General features: G+C 32.5%; 1 protein-coding gene across 7 annotated transcripts in view; it reads left to right on the top strand.

The window, feature by feature from the left end:
* ODR4 (odr-4 GPCR localization factor homolog) overlaps positions 1–22,093 on the top strand; it is a 35,806-nt gene extending 13,713 nt beyond the window's left edge. For 3 of the 7 annotated variants that reach the window (XM_064594242.1, XM_054508016.2, XM_054508019.2), the window contains 8 exons: positions 147–287; positions 1,290–1,385; positions 2,230–2,298; positions 5,970–6,098; positions 6,803–6,891; positions 11,769–11,956; positions 20,071–20,181; positions 21,808–22,093. In XM_064594242.1, the coding sequence (XP_064450312.1) occupies positions 147–287; positions 1,290–1,385; positions 2,230–2,298; positions 5,970–6,098; positions 6,803–6,891; positions 11,769–11,956; positions 20,071–20,181; positions 21,808–21,875 (891 nt within the window). In that variant the 3' untranslated portion in view covers positions 21,876–22,093. Of the gene's footprint in view, positions 1–146; positions 288–1,289; positions 1,386–2,229; positions 2,299–5,969; positions 6,099–6,802; positions 6,892–11,768; positions 11,957–12,617; positions 12,769–20,070; positions 20,182–21,807 lie in introns of all 7 variants that reach the window. The other 4 variants (XR_010412324.1, XR_010412323.1, XM_064594241.1 and 1 more) reach the window with 4 other exon arrangements.
* The last annotated feature ends 5,405 nt before the right edge of the window (positions 22,094–27,498 follow it).

Here is a 27,498-nt window from a genome sequence, read left to right on the forward strand (position 1 = left end):
TAAGAAAGGTGGCAAGGACTGGGGATTCTGAGCTCTTTACCAGCCAACTACCCCATTTTTTGATGCTTAGATTTTATATTTTATTGATCCGTGTATTTTACCTAAATCACATATTTTATGTTTTTCCACCTTCCCCACTGCTAAAGAGTTCAGCAAAACCAGCAGATTGGAAGTATCAAAATGGACTATCAACTTCATGGCTTTCATTAGAGTGTACAGTTCATATTAATATTCACATCCCACTGTCTACCACTTCTGTCAGCTATACTCTGGAGAAAAATACAAAGGTATCAGGGCAAAATGAATTTTCTTTAGTGATCACTGAACAGATAATCTGCTTTTATTTTGGTTGTCTATGCCATTCATTTTGTAATCCTCAAAAATTACATGCTAATTATGATGATATTATTACGGGTGACTATTACTCCAGCCAAATTAGAAATTTAGAGATAGGACAGGATTATAATACTAATGTATTTAGCATAAAAGGTGCTCCATAAATATTTCTTGATTAACATGCAGTTAAGTACATTGTAAAATATAGTTACATAAAATATAATTATATAAAAAGGTATACTGTTTGGTCTTTTTTTTTTTCCTCTTGGTCTTTAGTTTTATTTTCTCCTTTCCAGTCCTCTTTTGTATTTCTGTACCATTCTTTTGTTCTTATTTCAGTTCTCTTCTTTTTTCCTATTGAAGGAAGCAAATGGAACTTGCTTATTTTTTCCTCTTTAGTACTGCTTTATATATTTGTTCTTGAGGTTCTTTCTCTTTTCTCACTTTTAATGGGAATTATTGAATTTTATTTGACTATGATCATGTAGTTATTAAGCCTCCTAAGTGTGTGATATGAATGTTAGTTTGGGATAAAGATTAGAAAAACTATTATTAAATATGGCTAAGTTGCCAAAATTTGGGGATATACTTTTTTTTGTTGTTTATGAGACGGAATAAAAGCAAGCATAGGGAATATAGTCAGTGATATTGTAATAGTGTTATGCAGTGACAGATGGTAGATACACTTGTGAGCATAGCATAAGTATAAATAAATTGGGTCACTATGTTGTATACCTGAAATTAATGTAATATTGTGTGTCAACTATATGCAAAAATTTTTAAAAAATACATGAAGAAAAAAATGGCAAAATGTTAACTCAAAAAATAAAATACCACGTTACTGATTACCACATTAACATTTGAGTATATTAGGTGGAAAAAAAGTGGGCCCTAGGGAGTTTAATTGAGATGACATTATATCTGAAAGATATCCATGTTGTGTTCCTTTTAAGAATGGACTTGCACGCTGGGCTAAACAAATAGAAAATGGCGTTTATTTGATTAATGGACAAGTTAAAGATGAAGATTGTGATCTATTAGAAGGACAGGTGAGTTGAGAGAAAATCATCTTACTTATGAAATTATTTGTGCTTAAGGAAAAATAAAAGATGACTTTTCTTTAGTTCTTGCCTTCCTGAAAACAGTTTCCATCTACTTCTTATTTCTAAGGTCTTTTTTTTTTTTATTTCTAAGGTCTTTTAAAGTAAAGGGCAAATAAATGTTTTTTTCAGAAAATGATTGGAGATTATTTCTGAATTAATTGGAATCCTGAAATCTGAAGAAGGGAGTGTCATCTAAATTCTATCTAATTTCCCAATTGTAAACTGCTTGCTTAAAACTAAAGGTACATGTTCTACTTTGATAGCAGTTTAAAAGACTGTTTGACCATTTTATAGAAGGGATCTATACAGGTTTCTAAAATAGCTTTGATCTATCTGAAGAGGAACTTTGGTAATCTCTCCCTTTAGTGCAAGGGTCAGTGAACTTTATGTAAAAACCAAATAGTAAATATTTTAGACTTGGTGGGCCACATGGTCTCTGGCAACTATTCAACAAGCAGCCACAGATAACATGTAAATGAATGATTTTGATTGCGTTCTGTAAAACTTTATTTACAAAGACTAGAAGTGGTCTGGATTTGACCTATAGCCATAGTTTGCCAATCCTTACTTTAGAGGAATAAAAGTAGGGAATTAATGGTTTTTAAGAGTATACACTGACTGATAGACAATACACAAAGTAACATATTTATAGAAAAAGCCAATATAAAACAAATAATAAGACTTTCTTTTCCTCTAAGTTACTTAATATATGTAAGATAGTTCCTAAATTGTCTTTTGTATTCCACTCCAGTCTCAGTAATCTGGTTTTTTAACTTCTGTGTTTTTTCAGAAAAAATCTTCTAGAGGCAATGTTCAAGCAACTAGTCATTCTTTTGATGTCAAAGTGCTAACACAGTTGGTAAATATTTTAAAATACTACTTATCTAAAATACTTTATTTTTTAGAATAATCATAATGAAATTGTTTTGGTTTTTATATTTATAATTAGAGAGTCAAAGAATTTTAGAGATGTGAAGTGTAAAAAATGTCTAGTTCTAGGAAATTTATTTCCAAGAAGCATTATGTTAATAAAACCTATTTTGGTCTTTTGCCTCAAGGCTATTAAGATTTTAGCATCAAGTAGAGAGCAATTTAAAAATATATATGTATTTTATATATATAACAAATATAAATAACAAATACATACATACATGTATGTGTGTGTGATATTTTGGGTTGTAGGTTTTATGAGCAAAGTTGTAGTTCTTAACAACTTAAAAAGATGTATGCACAGATGTGCCAAGAGTTGTCATATACTTAATTTTGAAGTATATTTATACCTCCTCTGATTTGGTAAAAATCACATATTATTAGCAACTTTTATATTTATATATAGTTGTTTTAAATTACACATCTCTTCAGAATTGGAAGTCGGGTATCTTGAAGAATAAAAAGTTAAAGCCACTAATTATTCCTAAAAGAACGCATGCAGAACAGGATATTTTTTATTGTATGTTTTGTACAAATACAAACATTGTATTTTTTTTTAACTAAGTAAAATAGACTTAAAAGTAATTTGCATAGGAGGACTTTTTAATTTCTTTTCTTCCTTCTCTGTGTTTGGCAATAGTATTTACTAAATTGTCATTGGACTTAATGGCACTCAACATGAGTTCTCAATTTCTCTTCTTAGTACCTTTGAGTTTAGATGTGTCCTTTATTTTATTTAAAGATTTTATTTTATTTATTTGACAGAGAGAGAGAGAGAGACAGCTAGAGAGGGAACACAAGCAGGGGGAGTGGGAGAGGGAGAAGCAGGCTTCCCGTGGAGCAGGGAGCCCGATGCGGGGCTCAATCCCAGGACCCTGGGATCATGACCTGAGCTGAAGGCAGACGCTTAACAACTGAGCCATCCAGGCACCCCTAGATGTGTCCTTTATTTTAAAGCTATTCCTGTATCTACATGTTTTTTACTAGATATGCTTACGTGACCTTTTGGTTTTTTTAAAAATTTACTTAAAATTATTTTAGTGATAAAATTGGAGTTGGTAGATGTGTAGACTACGGGAAAACAGAAAGGAGAGATAATATTATGAGAGATAATTTATTATAATATTTATTATTATACAGTATAATATCTTTTTATCAATCATTCCACTGGTCAGCCAGCTTGAAACTTTAAAATGACTAATATGTAATAAGTAGTCAATAAATACTTGATGTCACTTTCCTCCTACTTAACCTCCATCAAGTCTTGTTGATTTTTCCTTTGCAGTGTTAAGTTCATCTTCTATTTTCCTTACGGTCTTAACTGCCACTAGTCTTACAATGTTATTAATTTACCTATATTATTACATATAACTCTTAACTGGTCTCTGTTCATTCTTGTCCAGAGTGATTCTTTTTCTGAAAATCCTGATACCTTTATTTGTATGTCTCTTGGAGTATCTTCTGTATTTCCAGTCTATCCTACATATAAACCATCAGATTATCCTATCTGAGTCACAGTTTGCATTCATTCACTTGTTATTTACTTATTAGTGTTTTTTAGAAAGTATTTATTGAGTATGTATAAGGGTTAGGCACAGATTGTGTTAATCTCCTTGTTTAAAATTTCTTAGGTGCTCTACACTACTTAGAAAAGTCTAATTCAAGGCTCTTCATAGCCGCAGCGTGCCTATTCATTAATTTCATACTTACTATTTCAGAGGTTTGCTTTCTATGCCTTTAAAATCATATTTATTTTCTGAGCCATGTGTCTTGCCAGTACCATCTTTTCTCTGTCATTCAGACAGTCAGAATCCTGTCTGTACTTTAAGATCTACCCCAAATGCTACCACTTATGTAAAGTTTCTTTTGGTGATCATAACCAGAGGAATCTTTTCTTTTCCAAAATACTATATCATTGTCACAGAAATTTCTCCACTTATGACCAAGTTAGGTTCCCAGAGTCTCTTTGTAAGCTACTTTGTTCCTAAGTCCAAAGAAACCAAGAGGAGTTGACATTTGTAGAACACAGGTACATTTCTACCAGAAAGGAGTAAGTTAATCCTTACATCTTTTGAAAATTCTCCGTGTGTGTATGTAGTCTGTAATGTATAGTCTAGTCCTTTTTGGAAAATAGTGCCCTAATTAAGGGCGCTATTATATGTTGTATAATATTAGATAGTGTTTTATTATATTATGTTATGTTATATATTATTACAAGTGTGTTATATACTATAAAACATATGCTAGATATTAAATATATAAAATAGGGCATTATGTTCCAAAAGGGAATAGTTTCATCAATAGTAAAGTTCTGCATAGTGGATAAGGGAAGCCCAGTACTCTCCCTCCACCCTCACCTTATTGATATATAGATCTCTACGAGTATCATAGGAAGCTTATTCCAGATACAATATGAGCATTATCACCCTGCTGTTTGGTTTGATGAAAGACATTTTTTTAAACAGACTTGGAACCTTTTAAACTATTCAGTCTGTGACAAATTTCTTACCAATAAGAACTTGACTGTGTTTAAGTTTAAATTCTTAAAAAAAAAAACAACACAAAAAAAACAAACTAGCTTTGCTTGAATTACATTAGACATTGACTGTTCAGTAGCTATATATTAAGTCTTTCGTTTTCTTCACTATTTTTCTTCCTCAGTTCCTGATTATTCTTTTTGCAGAGGCACATATAACACTATTCATAAGTTGCATGATTTGTTTTTGTTCTTCAGAATTGACTCTATTTATTCTAGGTATACTTAGAATTTTTATTTTTACCATGTCTCATTTATGGGGTATCCTTTTTTAAAATCACAATTTTTGTTTCCATTGTGATTTATAGGCTTCCAGTAGTACTTTCACTGTTTTAATGCTCTCCTTGTTTGGGCATTTATTAAAATAATAAGGTTAAAAACATCTGTGAAACATCTTGAAACCAAGCATGAATTAACACTCCTTAGATTACGGAAGAATGAGCTTGTAAGCGGAAGTGACTGCTTACAGCCACTCATGTCATTTTCTGGTGACAACCGCAGTTGACTTGCCTTTTTGCTGCTGGGGAACATACAGCATTACTTTTAGTCTATGGAAGTTAAGTGTCAAAAGTGTATAAATAAGTGTCTTTACACTGCTTATCATTTTACCAAATTTATCACAACCTCTGTTATTCCAGTTATTTTTGTGCAAATCTTATATTGCATACCTTATATATCCTACTACACAGATGATGTACTAAATATATATATATGTCTTCTTTACACATCTTTTATCTTAACAGTATTTAACCGAGTAATCTGCAAATAATATATTTTTAGTGAATATGTTAAATAAAGAATGGTATTTTAGATGGTCATGTTAGTAAGAAAAAATTTAGATGTAGTTGTGTTTAACATCAGAGTACATTTAAAATACTCAGAAAATAATATATAACTTAGTAAGGAGGAATATGAAGGCCTTTTAATAATTTATGGGAAATATTTTCAAACACTTGGTTCAGTCAAAAATTCTATCTTGCTTCATGAAATGGCTTATATAATTTTTAAGTGTTTCATATAGTTAATTGCTGGCTATTAGAACTTAAAGAGATTTTGTCTTTCAGCTTCTGAATTCGGACCGCAGATCCACAGCCACAGTCCAGATCTGCAGTGGCTCTGTAAACCTTAAGGGTGCTGTGAAATGCAGAGCCTATATTCACAGCAATAAACCCAAGGTTAAAGATGCTGTGCAGGTACAAAAGGAATAACTGGTATATGAAAAACAGAAGCATGTTGATGTAACTATCCAAAAATCCTAAAATTTTTCTCAATCTCAGATTTCATAATTATGAATTTGATTTTAACTGATAATCAAGTCCCAATCTGTTGGCTAGTCCAAATATACCATGTAATTGGTCCCAAGATTTTCATATGTAGGATGTCTGTTTTAAAATGCCTTTTTTAAACTGATGATTATACAAATTTATTCAGTGCTCCACAGTTGTGATATATTAGTGCATTTGAAATCATTTCTTTGGAGGGAAATTAAACTTTTTAAATAACAAGAAAAGTATTCATTGGAAGTATTATTAGGTAATACTCTGTAATCCATAAAATTTCTATCCAGAAATTTTAAAAATGATGACTGGCACTTTTGTCATAGTTATACATTTCCTAATTTGGAACACTAGCATTATTTCTTTAGATGGAAAATTTCATTCATTTATTTGGTTTTAATTATTTAAATGAAGGTTAAGCAAATTTGCTATTAAACTGTAATGTGTTAATAAGCATGTTAAATAAATGGACATTAAAAAATGGAATGATGTACCAGTTATTTTAGTGGACATGATTATATAGGAAAGTCAATTATGTTGGGGGAGGGTGGTAATAAAATAGTACAAATCTAAAGTAATGGGTTTTATTTCTTATTGTAATTTGTTTTGTTTTTTCATAGGCAATGAAGAGAGATATATTGAATACAGTTGCAGATCGTTGTGAAATGCTATTTGAGGATCTTCTTTTGAATGAAATTCCAGAAAAAAAAGTTATGAGTATAAAATTACGAACATTTTTTGTGTGTGTTCAATTGATACAGTAATAGGATGTCAAAATGTAATAGATACATCATCTTTTGTAACTACCCAGATCTATCTTTTATAACAATATGGCATCTTTTACTTTTCTTAGTGAATGACAGTTTTTCAGTTGCCACCCAAAAAAAAGATGTTTAGAACACCTTATAATAACAAATCTGTCAACTTTTAACAGTCTCAGGGAGGATTTTTAAAAAAAATTCTGCATGAATTTCTGCCAGAATGGATAAACTATTAACTTTTTAATTTAATTTTATTTTATTTTTAAGATTTTATTTATTTGAGAGAGAGAGAGCACAAGCGGGGAAGCAGCAGAGGGAGAAAAGCAGGCTCCCCACTGAGCATGGAGCCTGACATGGGGCTTGATCTCAGGACCTTGAGATCATGACCTGAGCTGAAGGCAGCCACTTAACAAACTGAGCCACCCAGGTGCCCTTTTGTTAACATTTTAAAGCTAATGTTTTTTAATTAAATCTGAGATTTTAAAAAAATATTATTCAAAATAAAAATATTTATTAGTGTTAAGTATTATATAATAAAATTTTAATAGGTATTAATTTATGGTATATATGCAATTGATCTGTTAATACCAAATTTTTTTGAATACCAATTTATATACTCATTATTACTCTAACACTTTATCAGATTTTAAAAAGCCTGGGTCATGTGTGTCTTAACCTTTTATATTACTCCGTTTTGAAAATTATAAACTATACCATTTCCATAATTTGTATTAATAATAATATTTTTACTCCAAAAGAAAATTATAATACTGAGTATGCTTTTTGAAGTTACACATTTTTCTCTACCTTCCTACCATTCAGGTGCGATTGCACTTGCAATTCACAGTTGAGTATGTACATAATTGAAACATATACATTAGCTAGTTAAGGGAATATTTTTATGTTAATAGGAAAAACTCTATGTAGCTATGTAATACACTTCTTGTAGTACTATTGATAGGTAGTATATTAGGTTTGGTGGACTAGTCATAATTTTTATATTCCTAATATGATAGATTAGCGGAATTGCCAGATTTAACATTTGTCCTTCCTATACTCACAAATAACCCTGAAGCTCCATTTACTGATGGAGTATAGTTTTTCTGAGACATGAATTTGAATCTTACATGCAACAATTGGATTGAGATTTTTGTTTTGGAAAGTATGTAAAACCTGATCAGTCAGTCACCCGGTCAGCCTATCAGTCTCGTGTTAGGGTGGCCTTGTTTTTACTACTTTGTGTATGTGATAACTCTCGTGGTGCTAAACATTACTTCACTTTTTGAGCAACAGTACGTGCTACAACTGAACTGTGAATTTTAGGATTTTCAGGGACAGGGGGATGCATTCACCATTAGTGCCCAAATCTACCCTATTATACACATTGGTTCAATACTCTATTCCATTTAACAGTGCTTTGTAAACTGGTATTATATGACTGTCTTGGTATTGCTTTATATTGAGTGAGCTAGTATTTTTAAATTTTTGCTGATGTTCAAGCAGTACAATTACTTCCCACAGCAGTTGTGATATTTATACATTAAATTTGATGTATTAGAAGTTAACGTTTTCTAATGTTACCTCTTCCTAAATTTTTTAAAAATAAAAGTTTTCACTGGTAGTTGAGTGGCCTTTGAGGCCTGTGTGAAGAGAATGGTCACTGTAGTTTGTTGGAAAAAAAGCAGTGACTAACATATTTGGTTGGGTTCTGTGTCTACTCTACCATTAGCTGAGTCACTTTGGACCAATGATTTAGTCTATCCAAGCATCCATTGTCTTATCTAGAAAACAGGGATTATAGTAGATAATCTTTGAGGTTGTGAGATTAAAAAAGATGATGTTTGTAAAGCCCCTAATACAAATAGGTAAACTATATGTTCAGTAAGTGGTAGTTACTATTATATTGGAGATGATAAAGAGAATTACTTGATAATTGTCTTTAAAATTTCCTAACTTTAATTTTTGGGAAGTGTATCATTGTATTTTGAAAAGAAAGCAAGTATAAATATATATATTTTTAAACTTTAGTAACAGAATTATTTCAGCAACATCTTAGTTGATCTTAAGATACCACAATAAAAGAATAAATTGCAAGTGTAATAATACAAACAAAAGTAAAATTTGAAGTTGAACATATATACACCAAATTGTTAGATTTTAGATTTAGTCTTCATTTTACTTAGCTTATCTTTCTTCTATACTGGTAAGATTTTATGTATTTGTAATTTGGTAAAATGTAGAATGTATGCCATGAAATTAACCTGAACTAGAGGGTTTTTTTGCATGCTTAAGGAAGTCTGCAAAGGGCATATTAACTTTACATTCCTAATCTTTAAAATAAACATAGTCTCTGAATTCTGGCTATCCAGATGAAAGAACTGGATGTAGTTGAATGACAATAAAAAATATAAGTCCAGTCATTCCTTTAACTTATTATGGTCTTCCCCTTCTCAGATTCCCCTTAAGAATTCCGGAGCTTCTCTCAGCCTACATTCAGTCTTGCCCAACTTACTCTCAGCAGGTGACCTACTCACTGTGAAAATTGAAGACTCTTACCTTCTTCCATTCCTATATTCATATCCATCCATATCACTTGTCCTCTGAGAACATATTTGTATTCCTCTTTGCCTTTGGTCGTGGTTTTGCTCTTTAGATGGCACTTCTCTTTGCTTCATACAAATGTCTACTTATCCTTCAAGAATCAACTCAGATCTCAACTATTGTACACAAGTTTCTATAATACTCCAGTATGAGTTAGGATTCTGTTCTTAACCAGTAAAAAACCAATTCTTATATTGCCTTGAATTTTTTTCTGTTTTGAACTTACTTCAAATAATGTTTAACTAGATGCTCTGCTGTGGGAATATTCCTAAAGGATTCTTAGAATACTTTGTGAGAAGTGTTTTTTTAAAAGATCCTCCCTTTTTTAACCTCAGACCAACCAGAAAAAAACTTGGTTTTATTTAGATACTAAATGGCTAATTTAACTTTTTTTTTTTTAAAGATTTTTATTTATTTATTTAACAGAGATAGCACAAGTAGGCAGAGCAGCAGACAGAGGGAGAGGGAGAAGCAGGCTCTCCGCTGAGCAATGAGCCCGATATGGGGCTCGATCCCAGAACCTTGGGATCATGACCAGAACCGAAGGCAGCCGCTTAACCGACTGAGCCACCCAGGCGCCCCTAATTTAACTTTTTAATTTGAAAATTATAAGTTCTTTTTTTAAATGAGTAATTTAAAATGATCGCAACTACTGCTTTCACGTTTGATTTTATACCAAAGAAATTTATTTCTTTTTCAGGAAAACTAGAATTAATGCAGCTTGAATTAGTTTTAAAATTTTTCATGCCAATTACACATATATATTGTAGCCATCTTTGAAAGTTTTGAACTTAACCTGTTTTAAGAAACTATAGCCCTGGGGCGGCGCCTGGGTGGCTCAGTTGGTTAAGCGACTGCCTTCGGCTCAGGTCATGATCCTGGAGTCCCGGGATTGAGTCCCGCATCAGGCTCCCTGCTCGGCAGGGAGTCTGCTTCTCCCTCTGACCCTCCTCCCTCTCATGCTCTCTGTCCCTCATTCTCTGTCTCAAATAAATAAATAAAATCTTTAAAAGAAAGAAAGAAAAAGAAACTGTAGCCCAAAATAAAATAGTACATCCCTAATTTCAATGTGTGGGCAACATACATGCTACAGTAAAAATTGCAGTAATATAATTTTACCGCTAGGAGGCAGCCTGGTCAAAGAGTAAAATTCTCCAAGTTCTCATATGACAACAAGATAAGCTGAATCTGCAGGAACACTAATTTAAGTCATAGCATTTTCTGTGACACTTAAGGCATTCTTTGTCATCTTTTGTTTGTAAAGCTAAAGCTACCACTAGTTTCTTGATAAGGAAATGTAGATTGCTTTTAAAGTGAGCCCTAGTTTTCTACTTGATCTGTACATTGGCTGCTTAATCATAACCATTGCTGAAAGAGGTGATTCTTTACACAAAATCTCTATCTTTGTTAATAGTTCAATAGAATGATGGTGTTGAACCAAACAATAATTATGTGTTCATGTAGAACAGTGACAATGTTAGAAATTGGGGGGAATGTTGTATTTTACTTTGTGAGTATTCAAAGAATGAAACATTTATTATTTAGATCCAGATTATTTTTTCTAAAGATAATTTAAAGCTGTTTGCAAAAAGGTATTACAATTTAACAAGATAAAAATTATTAGTGATAAGAATGAGGCAAGAGGAAAATGAAAAAGAAAGCAGGATGGAGTTGGTAGTAAGATGAGTATACAAAGCATGTATCTTGATGTCCTGGTAAGATGAAGTCAGTGGTAAGATTAGTGCAAAATGAATGCTATTCAATTTTCCTATACATTTGATGTAGGTAGGCCACTAATTTGACTCCAAACTTGCATGAAGAAGAGAAATATTTATAAAATGCGGTGCTTGTATGGTTAAACAAGAAAAACAACAATTTCTGAGACCAGGGACAAAATTCTCTTGGGTATTCCTTCATAGGACAGTGGATAATACAAGAATATATAACTTAAAAAAAAAGAAAGAAAGAATGTATAACTAACAATACCTTCACATTTGAAGGCAGTGGTTAAGTTTACATTTCATAGGAGTATCATTTAGTCCCTTGCAGAGGCCAGAGTATTGAGGTAAAGCAGAATTCAGTAAGAGCAATTCTGTGTCCAATCAATTAAGACATGAAAAGGCCTTTTAGGTTTTATTTTTATTAGTGTATATTTCATATACAAATATATCACTGATGCTAGTGACAGACCTATCTAAATATTGATAATGTTCTATCTCCTTTTAGATTCTGAAAAAGAGTTTCATATCCTCCCTCACCGAGTTTTCGTCCCCATTCCGGGATCCACTGTAATGTTATGTGATTATAAATTTGGTGATGAGTCAGCTGAAGAAATGAGAGACCATTTTATAGAGATGTTAGATCATATGATTCAAATAGAAGATTTGGAAATTGCAGAGGAAATAAACACAGGTAATTACATGATGTTACTTAAGAACCTGATTAGACTTTTGCTGAGATGACCTATAAGGCATCTGGTTTAAGGACGTCTTTAGATTTCTTTAACACTAGTTCAGTTTGATATTTTTGAGGCATTTAAAAATGTGTCTGTTTAATTTCTACAGATAGAAACATGCAGTCAGTGTTTTCCTGGAAAATTCTACCAAAATTTAAGTTACTTAAGGTTTTTCTAAGCCTAGCAAGTAGATGTTCATAAGACAAGTTCAGCTTTAAATAGGTGGAAATACATAGCTTTTAGGTGTTTCTTTTATTATAAGAAAAGTTTTCTTAAAATTCACTATCTTAATTGTTTGGTTAAGCATTTTTAAACAGTTTATTAAACATCTTTTCGATACTAGTGGGCTTTATTTTCTTACACCTTCACGTAATTGGGATACTAAGGTTAAATGGGCAGTTCCAAACATTAGATCAGGATTATTTTTATAGAGCATAGATTTGCCATACTATCTAATTATGTAACAGTTTCTCCTCCTAAATGTCACGTTCACATTTGACCTTACATTCTTTTTTTTGTTGTTTTTTGTTTTTTTTTTTAATATTGCACAGTTTATTCTTGTCCCAGTTTTTATCACAAAATACTGATTCCATCAAAATTTATTTTTATTGATATTAGGGCCAACTTGCAAAACACTTGAAGCACAGATGTTGTTTCAAGGCGCCATTTTGTGATCCGACTTCCCTTTTCCACTTCTTGAATTAATCTCCTTTGTGGGTCTCTGGCTGTTGAGTTTAGGTGGGTAACGTTCAGTCACAATGGAAGTAAGGTGAGGAACTGTTACCCTTGTGGTCTTTGATAACTACACTTGAGTCATTTTTTTTTTTTAATTCTTAATCGTGACTTCTTAAAAAATTTTATTTCATTATTTTATGTTAATCACCATACATCACATCATTGTTTTTTGATGTAGTGTTCCATGACTCATTGTTTGCGTATAACACCCAGTGCTCCATGCAGAACATGCCCTCCTCAATACCCATCACTGGGCTAACCCATCCCCCTCCCCTCTAAAACCCTCAGTTTCTCAGAGTCCATAGTCTCTCATGGTTTGTCTACCCCTCCGATTTCCCCCCCTTCATTTTTCCCTTCCTACTATCTTCTTTTTTTTTTAACATATTTATTTAGAAGGCTGTTTTTGTTTTGTTTTGCTTTGCTTTGCTTTTGTTTGTGTAGTGAAAGATATGAAAATATATCTATAAATAAGTGTGTAAGTTTATGACAGGCTTCCTGAAACATTTAAAAATATGTGATAAAAGGGCGCCTGGGTGGCTCAGTTGGTTAAGCGATTGCCTTCGGCTCAGGTCATGGTCCTGGAGTCCCGGGATCGAGTCCCGCATCGGGCTCCCTGCTCGGCAGGGAGTCTGCTTCTCCCTCTGACCCTCCTCCCTCTCGTGCTCTCTGTATCTCATTCTCTCTGTCTCAAATAAATAAATAAAATCTTTAAAAATAAATAAATAAATAAATAAAATAAAAATATGTGATAAAAGTAATTATTTGCAAATATCAGTAAATATTGAGTATGTAGCTATTTATCGAACTTCAGATTTCTGATATAATAGTAGAAAGTCTTTAGGCTGCTTTTGAATGTGGATGTTTATGAAATTTGAATATAACAATTTTTAAGTCTTTTTTCTAATTCTAACTTCTTAATTATTTTTCTGTGACTTAACTAATTCCTGCCCCCACCAATAAGAGTATTTGATTCAGAGTACTCTTGTTACAGTGATGAGTCAAGTAAGTATTTCACTGGTGAATATCAAATCTGTCAGTAAAGTCTTAGATTAGTTGGAGACCAGTGAGTTTGTTGTTTTGTTTTCCTTTTTTTTTCTCAAGAACTCCAGGTTAGTATTAATTATGATGTGGAACAGTAAGCTTATTTTAAAGAAAAAAAATACTTCAAATTGCTCAGTATCTGATGTTAAAAGAGCATCTGTGTTTTAATCCTTTGAAAACTATCATTTTTTAAGGGATAGCTATAGTATATTCCCTAACTTATGGGTACTTTGAAAGTAAACTGGTAAACATGTTTGCTGCTTTCTGAAATATGTTTTCCCAGATTAGTGGCTGCACTCTCTCTGCCAACCAGATTTAGAGTCATCAGGGTAGGGATTTTTGATTGTTCACTTTTGTCTCTATTGCCTGACAATAGTTCTTGACCCATTCTGTTGTTGATAATCTGAATGAATTTTACTTGGGATCACTAGAGTTGACCTAGTTCATCCTCTTTCTTTTAACATTGAAATTTATATTCCTAGGAGATGGGGATTTAGACTGTATTCTTCCTTATTCCAAATACCAGTCTGTCTTCCTATAACTAACACCTTATTCAGTAATCTGGAGCAGTAAAACATGAGTACTTTTTTACTGAGGCCATGCTTTTAAATTTGAGGTCAACTATCATGCTCTTAAGTATGTTGAAGCCAAATATTTGCACAGTCCTTTAACTGGTCTCTTTATTATAGTTTCCAGATCTCATTCTTTCTTACCACCTTGTTTGTCTTTTTATAGATTAGGAATTTTTAACCTGTGGTACCCATAACCTCTGGGGTCATAGCTGGCTTTCAGGAGATCCACAAACCACTTAAAAGTAATTGTATAATTTTTTTCTGGAAAAAGATTTATTAAAGGGTTGGTGACCTAAGAAAGATTAAAAACTACTTCTTTAAATATACTTTGGTTTGCCTTTCTTTAAATAAATTGCCCTGTATTCAACCTAATATTCTAATAATATTATTAGCTATTATTTATATAGAACCTACTATGTATAGGCAGTTTTAAGAGCCTTACAAATACTAAATCATTTAATTCTTTTTTTTTTAATTTTTTTTTAAAGATTTTATTTATTTATTTGAGAGAGAGAGAATGAGAGAGAGAGAACACATGAGAGGGGATAGGGTCAGAGGACGAAGCAGACCCCCTGCTGAGCAGGGAGCCCGATGCGGGACTCGATCCCGGGACTCCAGGATCATGACCTGAGCCGAAGGCAGTCGCTTAACCAACTGAGCCACCCAGGCGCCCTAAATCATTTAATTCTTACAATAGCCCTATGATGTAGATACTATTCTTAGTCCCATTTTCCAGATGAGAGAATTGAAGCTCAGAAAAGTCAAATAATTTTTCCAGGGTTACACAGCTAGTAAATGGTGGAGCTAGAATTTAAACTTAAGCAATTTGGTTCTAGAGTCTGCTTTTTCTAACAATTCCTTTCCATGGGACCTAACCAATACAGACTATAGAACTACTACTTTCCATGGTCTAGATATTTATTTTAGCATGGCCATCTTCATTGCATCATTCAAAAATTTTTTTGACTTAAGTGAATGATGTTGCATTATTCTGGTTTAATTTCATCTTCTGTCTGTATAATTTCTCACTTGTTGGCTAGAATCTTGGATCTGTTATTATAGTAGATGGTTTTCATATTCTTTTTGAATTACTTGTCACACTTATAGTGTGTATTACATTCATGAAAGATTAAAGGGTAACATTGTATGCAAAATTTGACCCAATCACAACTTACTTTATTATTTTTTTATTTTTTGACTAATTATTTTTACAACTTACTTTAAAAATCATATATAAAAGCTTAGGGAGAGAGATTTCATTTAGATTATTTTTTTAAAGATTTTATTTATTTATCTGAGAGAAAGAGACAAATAGTGACAGAGATAGCGAGAGAGAGCAGGAGTGGGGAGGAGAAGCAGGCTCCCCGCTGAGCAGGGAGCTCAGTGCAGGGCTCTATCTCAGGACCCTGTGACCATTACCTGAGCTGAAGGCAGACGCTTAACTGCCTGAGCCACTCAGACGCCCGGACTGTAAGATTTTTGAGAGTAAGTACCTAGAATGTTTCTCTCTGTACTCAGCTCTATGCCTCAAACATGATAACTATTCTTAAATATTTGTTAATAATTGACTGATATATACTAAATAGGCCATTTTTTGGAAATTATTGCACATCTTTTTTTCACTTATTTTATGCTTGAAAAATTGTAAAGTTTACATCTAGCCAGATACAAGGTTTTTAAGGCTTGTGTAGGGCACTACAACTGAACATGTACATTTAAAAAGGGTATGATAGTCATAGCTCTATGGTGATATAATTCAGAACATTTTAAGGGATATAGAACATTTAAAACATATGACATTATGCAGCACTAGACATTTTAATTCTAGTTTACAGCATTTAGTATGTCTATTTATCAGATATTTATTAAGCATTTGCTCTGTTCAAGGCAATGTGATAGATAAAAAATCAAAGATGAGATTCCTTTCCTTAAAAAGCCTGATTTGGAAGATATAATATGTATGTACTGTTAATTATGCAGAACATGTAGTAAGGTCATAAGAGTAAGAACTTACCATTAATGATTAAAATTTTAGAGTTTCCAGTGATTTTGTTAATTATTCAATGAGAAGAAAATATTTTGACTGTAGGTTAGCGATAACAATCTACAGTAACCAAGTTTTGACATTAGTTTTTTCGATTTTAGTAAACTGTTTCCATTTTTTCATTGTTTATTATTACTGCTTTATGTTTCACTTTAATTGAAAGCACACATCTATTGTATAAATTGATGCTCTGTAGTATTCTGTGGATAATCCCAAATATATTAAAAGCTCCCTAGTTTTGAATGATTCTTAGAATTCTTTGAAATATCCTTGCAAATAATTAAAAGACTTATTTATATCATCAAGATAATATACTTCTTAGCTATTATTATCAAATTTAAATGCTATTCTCTAATGAATTGTTTTTATCGTTTATATGTATACTAAATATATTTTAATCCTGTTTTTCAGCTTTCCTTCAGTTAAGCTTTATCATTAACACTGTACCATGTTAAATATTAGTATGAGCTAGTAATTGAAGTATTTAAAAATCCACTTTTTAATCTTAGATGATATATAAATGTTCATTAGTCTTTTCTTGTGGATTTTGATTTTTTATAAGCTTTTAATATTGGTACTTAGTTGTATATTTCACACTGTATTTTAAAATTATTTTCTGTCTATATTTTTTTATGCTGGTAATCTATTATAGAGATAGATAAACTGAATAGGAAGAGTTTAATATTGCACAAAGGAAACAAAACAGCAATTTGTGGAAAGTTTAGGTGTATATACTTGAATGTATGCTGTATCAAACTCATGATCTCTAGATTGTATATTTTTCTAATATTATATAATGTATTGAAGATACTGCTTCATTATGTTAAATATGATTCTTTAAGGACTCTTTCCTGTTTTTGAAACTTATATAAATCCTAACTGAGTGATTGATTGACTACTCTATTTTAAGCGTTAGGGTTCTAGAGATCAAATATACAGTTCTGACTCTGAAGAAGTTCACAGTCTAGAGGGAAATACAGAGAAATGGGTTACTCTAAATAAAGTGATTAGTTCTATAATAGAAGGATGAACAGAATTATCAGAACATTTAGCACAGGGATTATCCTTTTATGGGGTTAGAGAAAGCTTCTGAAAGCAAGTGACATTTGAGTTCATTTTGAAGGATGAATGTAATAAAAGTAACTCTAGGCTTTTCAGGAATTGAACACTGGCATCAGATGTATTGTGACCAAGAATATGACTTGTCTAGAATTATATTAGTTTTGCTTTTTCAAATATCTGTTGAATTAGAAGAAATGATTTGGTAATTAGCATATTTTTAATAGCAAAATAACATATTCCCAAATTATAGGATAGGGTAAAAACATAAACATTTTAATGGAAAAATTAAGTGATTTTTCATGACATCCTATTCGTTTAGAATTATATTCACTTACTCATTCACTCCCTTACTCATTCATTAATTACTCAAAAATAAATTTTATTAATAATAAAAATAATGGATTATTAATATTAATTTTTCATTAATTTACTAAAAATATTAGATGCATAATTTTATGAAGATAATATTTTAACTGAGTCCAGGTATGCCACTTACATCTGTGTAACTTTAAATAATCCCCCTCCAAATCCCAGATTCTCTTGGTGTTAAGAGAATTTAGTACAAACATTAGGGAAAATACTTTCTAAACAAAAGGAGATACATAACTGTAAGGTGATATTAACTAGTATTATTATAATACGTTTAAATAATGAACTTTCTGAATTATAATAAAGAATATTAACATTAAAGTATAAAAGTAATATTTTATAGTATGTATAAATTTTCCTATATACTTGAAATTAGGGTTTTCGTATATAATAAACCATAAAAGGTGGAGTTCAAATGTTAAAGTTCAAAAATTGAGGGGCGCCTGGGTGGCTCAGTCGTTAAGTGTCTGCCTTCAGCTCAGGTCATGATCCCAAGGTCCTGGGATTAAGCCCCACATCGGGCTCCATGCTCAGTGGGAAGCCTGCTTCTCCCTCTCCCACTCCCCCTGCTTGTGTTCCCTCTCTCGCTGTCTCGCTCTCTGTCAAATAAATAAGATATTTTAAAAAAAATGAAAATTACTATACATTTAAGGGTGTTAAACTTGTTATAACAATCCGGCTTTATTTTCTAAGTATTTGATGTTATTATTTGCTGATTATTATTTAATTATTTTTATTGTATAATATACTTGCCAAGTAGTTCCTATGTTTGAAATACATATTTTGCCAGGTAAATACCTTAAAATAACATACTTTTAAATGACTTAAGGGATGAAGAACAATTTGTTTGTCAAAATGACTCACTTAAGGTGAGGGATAACTATGGCTTTAAAATTTCTTAGGTGCATTAGTCATCTCCTACTAGATATTAAGTTAGTAATTCAGATGCACTTTATCTACAGTATCAGCTAAAAATTTGAAGACACACCTTTAAAATCGGGTGAAACTCATCTTTGCCAATTCTGTCTTTATATCAGAACTAATTAATTTTTGTTGTTTGGTTAAACATTGATAATTTAATTATAAAGGAAAGAGAAGTAATAATGAACATGTATTTTTATGACTAAATCACTGAGTATAGTGAAACCTCATTACTTCAGTATTCAGGGATTGGAAGAAGACAACTAAGGAGTTTAAGTTTTAACATTTTATTTTAAGCATCTAAATAGTCCTGCCTAACTATCAACAGCTTGGAATGAAATTGAACACATTTACAACTTAGCATGCATTCATTATTGCCCTTGTTTTCTCTTTTGTTGACAGTTGCTCAAAAAGGTTACTTTCTTACATGATTAATTTGGAGCTTGTCTGAAGTTAAAATTACCTGATTTTAAGGAATGCTTAAGATCTAATTTCCTATCGAATCATATGTTATTTGCATTTAAATTTCAGATAGTAGTAAAATGACAAAGTGTCTGAGATTTGAATTAAAATCCCAGAAGCTCCCACCAAAAACAAACATAAATAAATTGTTATGACAACGTGTTACTCATCCTTGAAAAATACTCTGCTTCAGTAAAATTATCTCAGATTTGTATCAAATCAGTATGATTTTGTATGACAGATTAAAAATGAAAATAGAGCAATGAAATATTTTTTATAGAAGTAAATTAATTACTTGTGCAGAAAATTTGACATACTAGAGCATGACTTGCATATAACAATTCAATATTAAATGTATAAGTAATATATCATGAAAAACCATTTTTGTGCTCTTTATTTTTTTATTAACATATAATGTATTATTTGTTAATTTTTGTGCTCTTTAAATACAAGTACTCAAGTAAAAAAAATCCGTAGCAAATAAGTGTAATTCATGCTTCATCCATTATTTTTATTTGTATTTGTTATCTGAAATAAGGATTTTAGTGGCCCACCAAAAGAAGTTTTTTGGTACTGATATTTACTAATAGAAAAACCAAAATTGTATGTGTGTTAACATGAATAAAACTGTACTATTCATTCAACTTTTTGATCTATAGATGAAGTTAGGGGAAAAATGAAGCTGGTAGGCTAATGTAATCTAGAACTAAGGTGTTATAATCCTTGAGAAAACTAGAAACTGGAAATATAGAAGACTGAATTTTTTTTGATAATATGTTCCTTATAATGTTCTTCTTTAAAACTCATTTTAAAATGGGAATTATTCCCATTTTATTTAGGATTGATTGTTATTATCCTCTTGCAGCTTGTATGAGTTACTCTATGAATACTGAAGCTTCATTGGACAACACAGATGATGAACAACCAAAGCAACCAATTAAAGCTACAGTAATATTGAAAATTCAGCAAAACATAGGTATATAATTTCTTTTATAACATTGAAAAGATGGTATTTTGGATTTGAGTTTTCTCATTATTTTAAAATTGTTTCCATTACATTTTGCTTTCTTAGAGGTGCTAGATTAAGCCTGTATTTATTATTATGGAAAGTGCTAGTCCCTGGAGATGGAAGAGATGGAAAGATTTATAAATACTGCATTATTGCAATTGCTCTCAAACATGACACTTTCTATTAATTTTTTTTGGCGTGTTTGTTTGTTTTTAGAGGGGGTGAGAGGGGCAGACAGAGAGAGAGAATCTTAAGCAGGCTCCACACCGGTGCAGAGCCTGATGTGGGGCTCGATCTCACAACCCTGAGATTATGACCTCAGCTGAAATCAAGGGTTGGATGCTTAATGACTTAACCACCCAGGCACCCCACTTTTTGTGTTTTTACAAGAAAAACTTGTTGAGTTTCGGGAATCAGTTACTATAGTTGGGCCAATGCTTTTCAGACTGGTGTTCTTTGAAAAACTGCTATTGTAGGAGATTTTGATACGTGTTCTATGAAAAAAGTCAAATTCAAGTCTGGAAATTTGTAATGAACTTCAGAATTTAATTTAATTTTTTTTATTTATTTATTTTTTAAAATTTTATTTATTTATTTATTTGACAGAGAGAGACACAGCGAGAGAGGGAACACAAGCAGGGGGAGTGGGAGAGCGAGAAGCAGGCTTCCTGCAGAGCAGGGAGCTGATGCAGGGCTCGATCCCAGGACCCTGGGATCATGACCTGAGCCGAAGGCAGACACTTAATGACTGAGCCACCCAGGCGCCCCGAACTTCAGAATTTTAAAGGCTCCAAGAAGCGTGGCAATCACTTCAACATTGTTCAGACATATTGATTAAAGAACATGTAGACTGTTGTTAAGTGGAATGCCAATTTGAAAAATGCTTTATAAGCATTAAGACTTTTGACTGTTAGAAGCCAGAAGATTTTTCTTGGCACTTACTCATTAGATAATTACCTAAATTCTTTGTACCGAAGTGTGTGTGTATGTGTATGTCTGTCTGGACTGCTCTGGTCGGTTTTGTTTTGGTTAACTTACAGTTACCAGGAAAAAATAAGTAAAACTAAAAGTTGCCAACACAAACTTACTAATTCTTAGATTTTATAATGGTAGAATCTTGAGTTTTTTAGTTTGAATAGTTACACAGATGACTTTGCCTTGTCATGTTTGAGACCCACTGCCCATTGGAGCTGTCTTTTGGTTTAAGCTAGGTACCATAAAATGGCTGGAATGTCAGTGTGCATATTTATAGAAACTTTTTTAAAGTATATGTGAGTTTTTCTCTCAAATGTGTGTGAGTGCACATGTGTGTAAGAGAGATACTTTTTTTTTTCTTTTTTGAAGGTTTTGCTAAGTGGGGAAGTACATGATTACCAGTCCAGCCTTTGCCATCTATTCAACGTATTGCTGTGTTTTCCTCCTAAGACTTGGCTGGCTTTTAATACATATACATGTGTGTATAAGCATATATGTTTGTGCAGGTGCATCTTGTTGTTTAGGCCCATCGTTGCCTACATTTCAGAGCCTAGGACCAGTTAAGCCTTTCTTTCACTCATTCCATTTCCATTTGTTTTGTGTTTGTTTTACTTGTAGGTGTGATTGCAGCATTTGCGGTTGCAGTCCTTGCTGCGGGTATCTCCTTTCATTACTTCAGTGATTAGGGTGAGACACAGCTTCCTGATCTTCCAGAGAACACTGAGCAACCAACCATTATGAATAAAAGACGCAAACAGTCCATCTGCATTTAAGACCAGAGCAGCCACCTCTGCTGCCACTATGCCTATTATGTTTCTGACTAAAATGAAATCACCAGCTGCCTTGTTTAGCCCTGCTTATGTTATAGATGGCTCAGGCTTCCAAAAATAAAGTTGTATATGTAGATGGAAGTTGCATGTAACAAATCCTTATTATCTATTTTTAAAAATGTTCAAAGTGATGGTTTATTTTCATAGATTTTAGTCCTTTTGATCTGTATCACATATTGATCACGATATTGAAAATTTGAATAATCAGAGTTGACTGAATTTCTTAGTAATAGAATAACTGGAGAAATTTCTACAAAGTGGGGCAACAATCTGTTGGGTAAGTTCATACTCTAGGACCTTTTTTTTTTTTTTTTGATGGCACAATAAGAAGTTTTATTCTATTGATAGAAAAAAAAACCCTGCAATTAATAGTTGTACCACAGCAATTAATAGCATGTAAAAAGAAATGTCTCTTTTAAAACATTAGAGGAAAAATGCTCTGCATTTTTTTATTTTATTATTTTATGTTAATCACAATATATTACATCATTAGTTTTTGATGTAATGTTCTATGATTCATTGTTTGCGTATACCCAGTGCTCCATTCAATATGTGCCCTCTTTAATACCCATCACTAGGCTAACCCATCCCCCACCCCCCTCCCCTCTAGAACCCTCAGTTTGTTTCTCAGAGTCCATAGTCTCTCATGGTTCATCTCCCCATACGACTTCCCCCCCTTCATTTTTCCCTTCCTACTATCTTTTTTTTTTTTAACATATAATGTATTATTTGTTTCAGAGGTACAGGTCTGTGACTCATCAGTCTTACACAATTCACAGTGCTCACCATAGCACATACCCTCCCCAGTGTCTATCACCCAGCCACCCCATTCCTCCCACCCCTCACCACTCCAGCAACCCTCAGTTTGTTTCCTGAGACTAGGACCGTTCCAATGTATACTCAGTTCCCAAAATACTGACCAAGTTCTGGTCAAGGGGTAGGAAACCTTTCCAGAAAGGTTTGAATTATTAAGGATTGCATAAATCATGTGCTTTCTCAGGTTAGTATATCATACCTGCTTTAATATATTAGGTAAGACTTTTACTTCTAACAGTACGTTAGACAAGGTACTGCTAAACAACTAAATCCTGAATAAAATCTATTTTTGAATGCATTAATCAGCTCAAAGAAAGTAGGGGAAGTTTCTGTGAATCATACCTCTATTTTTACTTGCCCACAGATGAACACATTTTGAGTTGGGAATTGCGAATACTGTATTAAGCATGCAAGTGGGCAGTGGTTACACAGATAGCAAATACCAACTGCAACATAGCCATATGCAGTTTGCCTTGGACTAGAAACAAGATGAATCTGAATCTGAGATGTTGTCCTAGCCAGGACAGTTGAAGTGGCTACTTAGTTTGTGGTATCCTGTAACTCCTGGCAGAAGCAAGATACAGGCTCAAGATTTCCATAGATTAAGATAAAAAAATATGACTAGAGATTACCAGGTGCAAATTGAAACTAGCTAGCATGAGAAAAAACCTATAGGAATAATAAACTTTGGATTCAATTCTCCATGGTCTTATCACTGACATCTATTAAAGATGGAACCGCAGGTAGATCTAAAAAAGAAAACAATGCTAAAAATGAAAAATATGTTACTTGAAATTAAAAAAAAACCCCTCAGACATGATGAATATCATATTAGACTCAACTGAAGAGACAATAAACTGGAAGTGAGATCTAAAGGAATTACCCAGTGCACAGTGAAAAGAAACAAGGAGTTAGAAAATACAAATATTAAAGAGAAGAATAGCGATATGAAGGGAAGATGGTTACAAAGACTAGAAGTATTAGGAGGGAAGAATAGAGAGGATGGAGGAGTACAATATTTGAAGATAACTATTTTCTTTTTTTTTTTTTTTGGAAAAACATGAATTCATAATTTGAGGAAGCACAATATATCCCAAGCATACATGGATCAAATCCATGCCTAAACCCAAAGTAGTGTAACTACAAGATACCAAACACAAGATTTTAAAAGCATTCAAAAGAACAAAAAGATCATCAGTGAAGGCAACATACATACTAACATACTTAGTAGGCTTCTCAATAGCAACAATGTACCCAAAAGATGGTGGAATAATGCCTTCAAAATTTTGAGAAAAACTATTATCAACTTAGACTTTGTGCCAAGCAAAACTGAAATGTTCAGATGAAAAACAGATTTTTACCATCAACGGAACTTCAATAAAGAAACTGCAAAAGGTTGATCTTCAGAAGGAAAATGTTTCCACAAGGATGATCTGAAATCGAAGATCTGGTGAACAAATATAATGATAAACATGTAAATCAAAAGTGTTGCTAGTATAAAACAGTCGTAATTGAAGAAGTGTTTATAAGAAGTACAATTGTAAACAATTGTAAAACTAAACATTCTGTGCAACATGAATGTGGACTTCTAAAATAGGATATAATTAAAAAACTGGATAATAGCATTTAAGATGGGAGGAGGGTGATTAGAATTAAAGTGTTCTGAGGTGCTTTCATTATTCAGAAAGTGGCTTAAGATACTGCTAAGATAATAGATATAGAATGAATCATTGCAAAGGAAAAGAAGTTTAAAATAATGAAACAGGAAGACAGTAACTTAGCCCAAAAGGAAGAAATTAGGGGTGGGGGAGGAACAAAGTTAGTAAGATAATAATAACAAGTCAAGTAATACTAATTAAAATAAACATGAATAAACTAAACCCAGTTCAACAACAGATTGATTAGGTTTTTTAAAATCCAGCTATATATAGGCTGGATTTTTTAAAAGATGAAAACACAGAGGGAAATAACAAAATTTGTGTAGCTTTAGTGATACTAAATCAAAATTAGTTTTATGGTAGTATTAAAGATGGAGAAGGCCACCAATAATGATAAAAGGATCAATTCATTAGAAATATATAACAATTTTAAATATGTACATACTTTATAAAATGGCCTCAAAATGTATAAGACTAAACCAAAAAACAACATAGAGATTTCAACAGCTCTCAGTTATTGATAAATAAACCAAGACAAACAATGAATGAAAACACAGATTTGGATAATGCAATTAACAATATTGATTTCAATGGACAAGTTTAAAATAATCAGCAATTAGAGAATATTCTTAAGCATTTTATATTAGCAAAAATTGACCATGTACTAGGTATGAAATAAGTCACAATAAAGTTTTAAAAATCAGTATTAAATGTATAATCAGAAATAAGAGTTCAGTAAGAAAGGTTAAAATTTTTAAAATCATACATTTACAAGTTTTAAAACTTTCGTAGATGAAAGAAGAAAACAAATAGTTAGAACCTAATTACAAGTATCACATTTGGAAAAATTGGGTGATGCAGCAGAAACATTACTAAAGGAAATTAAATGCATAAATTAAAAAGCCTAAGTATATAACTTAAGAGCAACAGAATAAACTTAATGTTGAAGCAAGGAGATACAGGCGAGGGAAGAAATCAATTAATTAGAAAACAAAAAGTCACAATGTCAAAGTGGTTTTCATGACAACAATAAAATTGGCATAATTAAGAAAACAGGGCACAAGTCGATGAAATAAAGATTGAAAAGGAGTCCTAACCCATAGATACAGCAGAGATGAAAATAATGAGCATCTTAATATATTTGAAAACTTAGACAAAATAGATCAAGGTATAGAAAAATGCAATTTCCTTAAATAGTCCAGAGAAGAAATAGACAAGCTACATAGACTTACTCAATAGTGTTGAATAGGAGGTAATTTTTTTTGACAGAACATCTAGTCCACATCTACAGATGTTTCTCTTTCAAGGACCATACTGTTTCAACATTTCATATAAACTCTCCCAAGGATTAGGTCATGTCAGCTCTAATGAAGCCAGTATAACTTCTGATACTAGAATCAGACACATTCAGTAAGTTAAAGACTCATCACACATATTAACAGATGTGAAAACCAAAAACACTATTGATAAGCTAAATTCAACATTATATAAAAAAGGATAACACAGCATGACTAAGTTGTATATATACATTAAAAATCAGAAACTCAGTAAGGATGCCTATTTTATCACAACTTCTATTCATCATTGTAGAAATAACGAGCAAAAGATAAATCAGGTATTTTAAGAGGATGTAACTGAGCATACAAAAAGATGTTTAATCTCATAAATGATAAACTAAGACCACAGTGAATATCATTTTACATCCAATAGATTGAAAAATTAAGAAATATGACAATATCAATGAAGAAGATGTGCATCAAGAAGACATTTACAGGTGGGGTTGTAAACCGATACACAGTTTGCCATAGAAAGCAATTTGGCATTATCTTGTGAAGTTAACCATTTACATTAATACCTGACCATTCTGCTTCTACATATACATACCTTAGAGAAATTTTTCTATAGGTGCCCAAGAGCACATCTATGAGAATGTTCAAAGCAGCCCTGTTTGTAACCACCCAAATATTCATTGACAAGAGAATGACAAATTGCAGGTTTTGTACTTTTATTTAATAGGGAGAATGACCTAAGAAAGCAAGTTTCAGAAGCTCACATGCAGTTTGATAACTTTTATAAAGTTTAAAAACAAGCAAATCTGTATTACACAGGAACAAATTTATGATAAAACTTTTTTAATGTGAAGGAGTGATACCCAAATTCAGAATGATATTACCATTTCTGGTGGGACTGATGGCAGAGCAGGAAGGCAAGAAGGAACAAATGAATAGAGGAAACATTATTAGTAATGTTTTAGTTCTTGAGTTGAAATGGGTTACTTGATCTTCATTTTATTTACTTAATGGTATCAATATATGTATTATTTTGGTTGTCTGCTACTAACAAACCACCCCAAACTTAATTGACTTAAAACGACAAACATTTAAGGTGCCTGGGTGGCTTAGTCAGTTAAGCGTCTGCCTTCAGCTCAGGTCATGATCCCAGGGTACTGGGATCAAGTCCCACACTGGGCTCCCTGCTCAGCTGGGAGTCTGCTTCTCCCCTTCCCTCTACTCGTGCTTTCTGTCTCTCACGTGCTGTCTCAAAATAAATAAGTAAAATCTTTAAAAAAAAAAAAAAAAGGCAACCATTTAATTTTCCCCCCCACAATTCTGAATTGACAGGAATCAGTTGTCTTGTTCTCCACATGGTGTTGGCTAGAGCTATAATTTTCTAAGAGCTTGAGTGGGTTTGAAACCTCCAAAATAGCTCATTCACATGGTTGGCAGTGGATGCTGGCTGTCAGCTGGGAACCTGGGTATCACACCTCAGTTCTCCTCTATGTGGCCTCTCCATGTGGCTTGGGGTTCTTCCATCAGGGTGGCTGGGCTTCTTCCTGTCATGATAATGGGGATTCAAGAAGTAACATCCCAAGTGTGAGCATTCCAAGAAGAGAGAAGTAGGAGCTTTGAGTCCTCTTGAGGCCCTGGCTTAGAAATCTCAGAACATCCCTACATTGTATTGGTCAAAGTAATCTATAGGACCAGCCTAGATTAAAGATGAAGGGG

This window comes from Mirounga angustirostris, unplaced genomic scaffold (genome assembly GCF_029215605.1).
Source record: "Mirounga angustirostris isolate CCGP_5_RB_7025 unplaced genomic scaffold, mMirAng1.0.hap1 SCAF_6, whole genome shotgun sequence".
NCBI lineage: Eukaryota > Metazoa > Chordata > Mammalia > Carnivora > Phocidae > Mirounga > Mirounga angustirostris.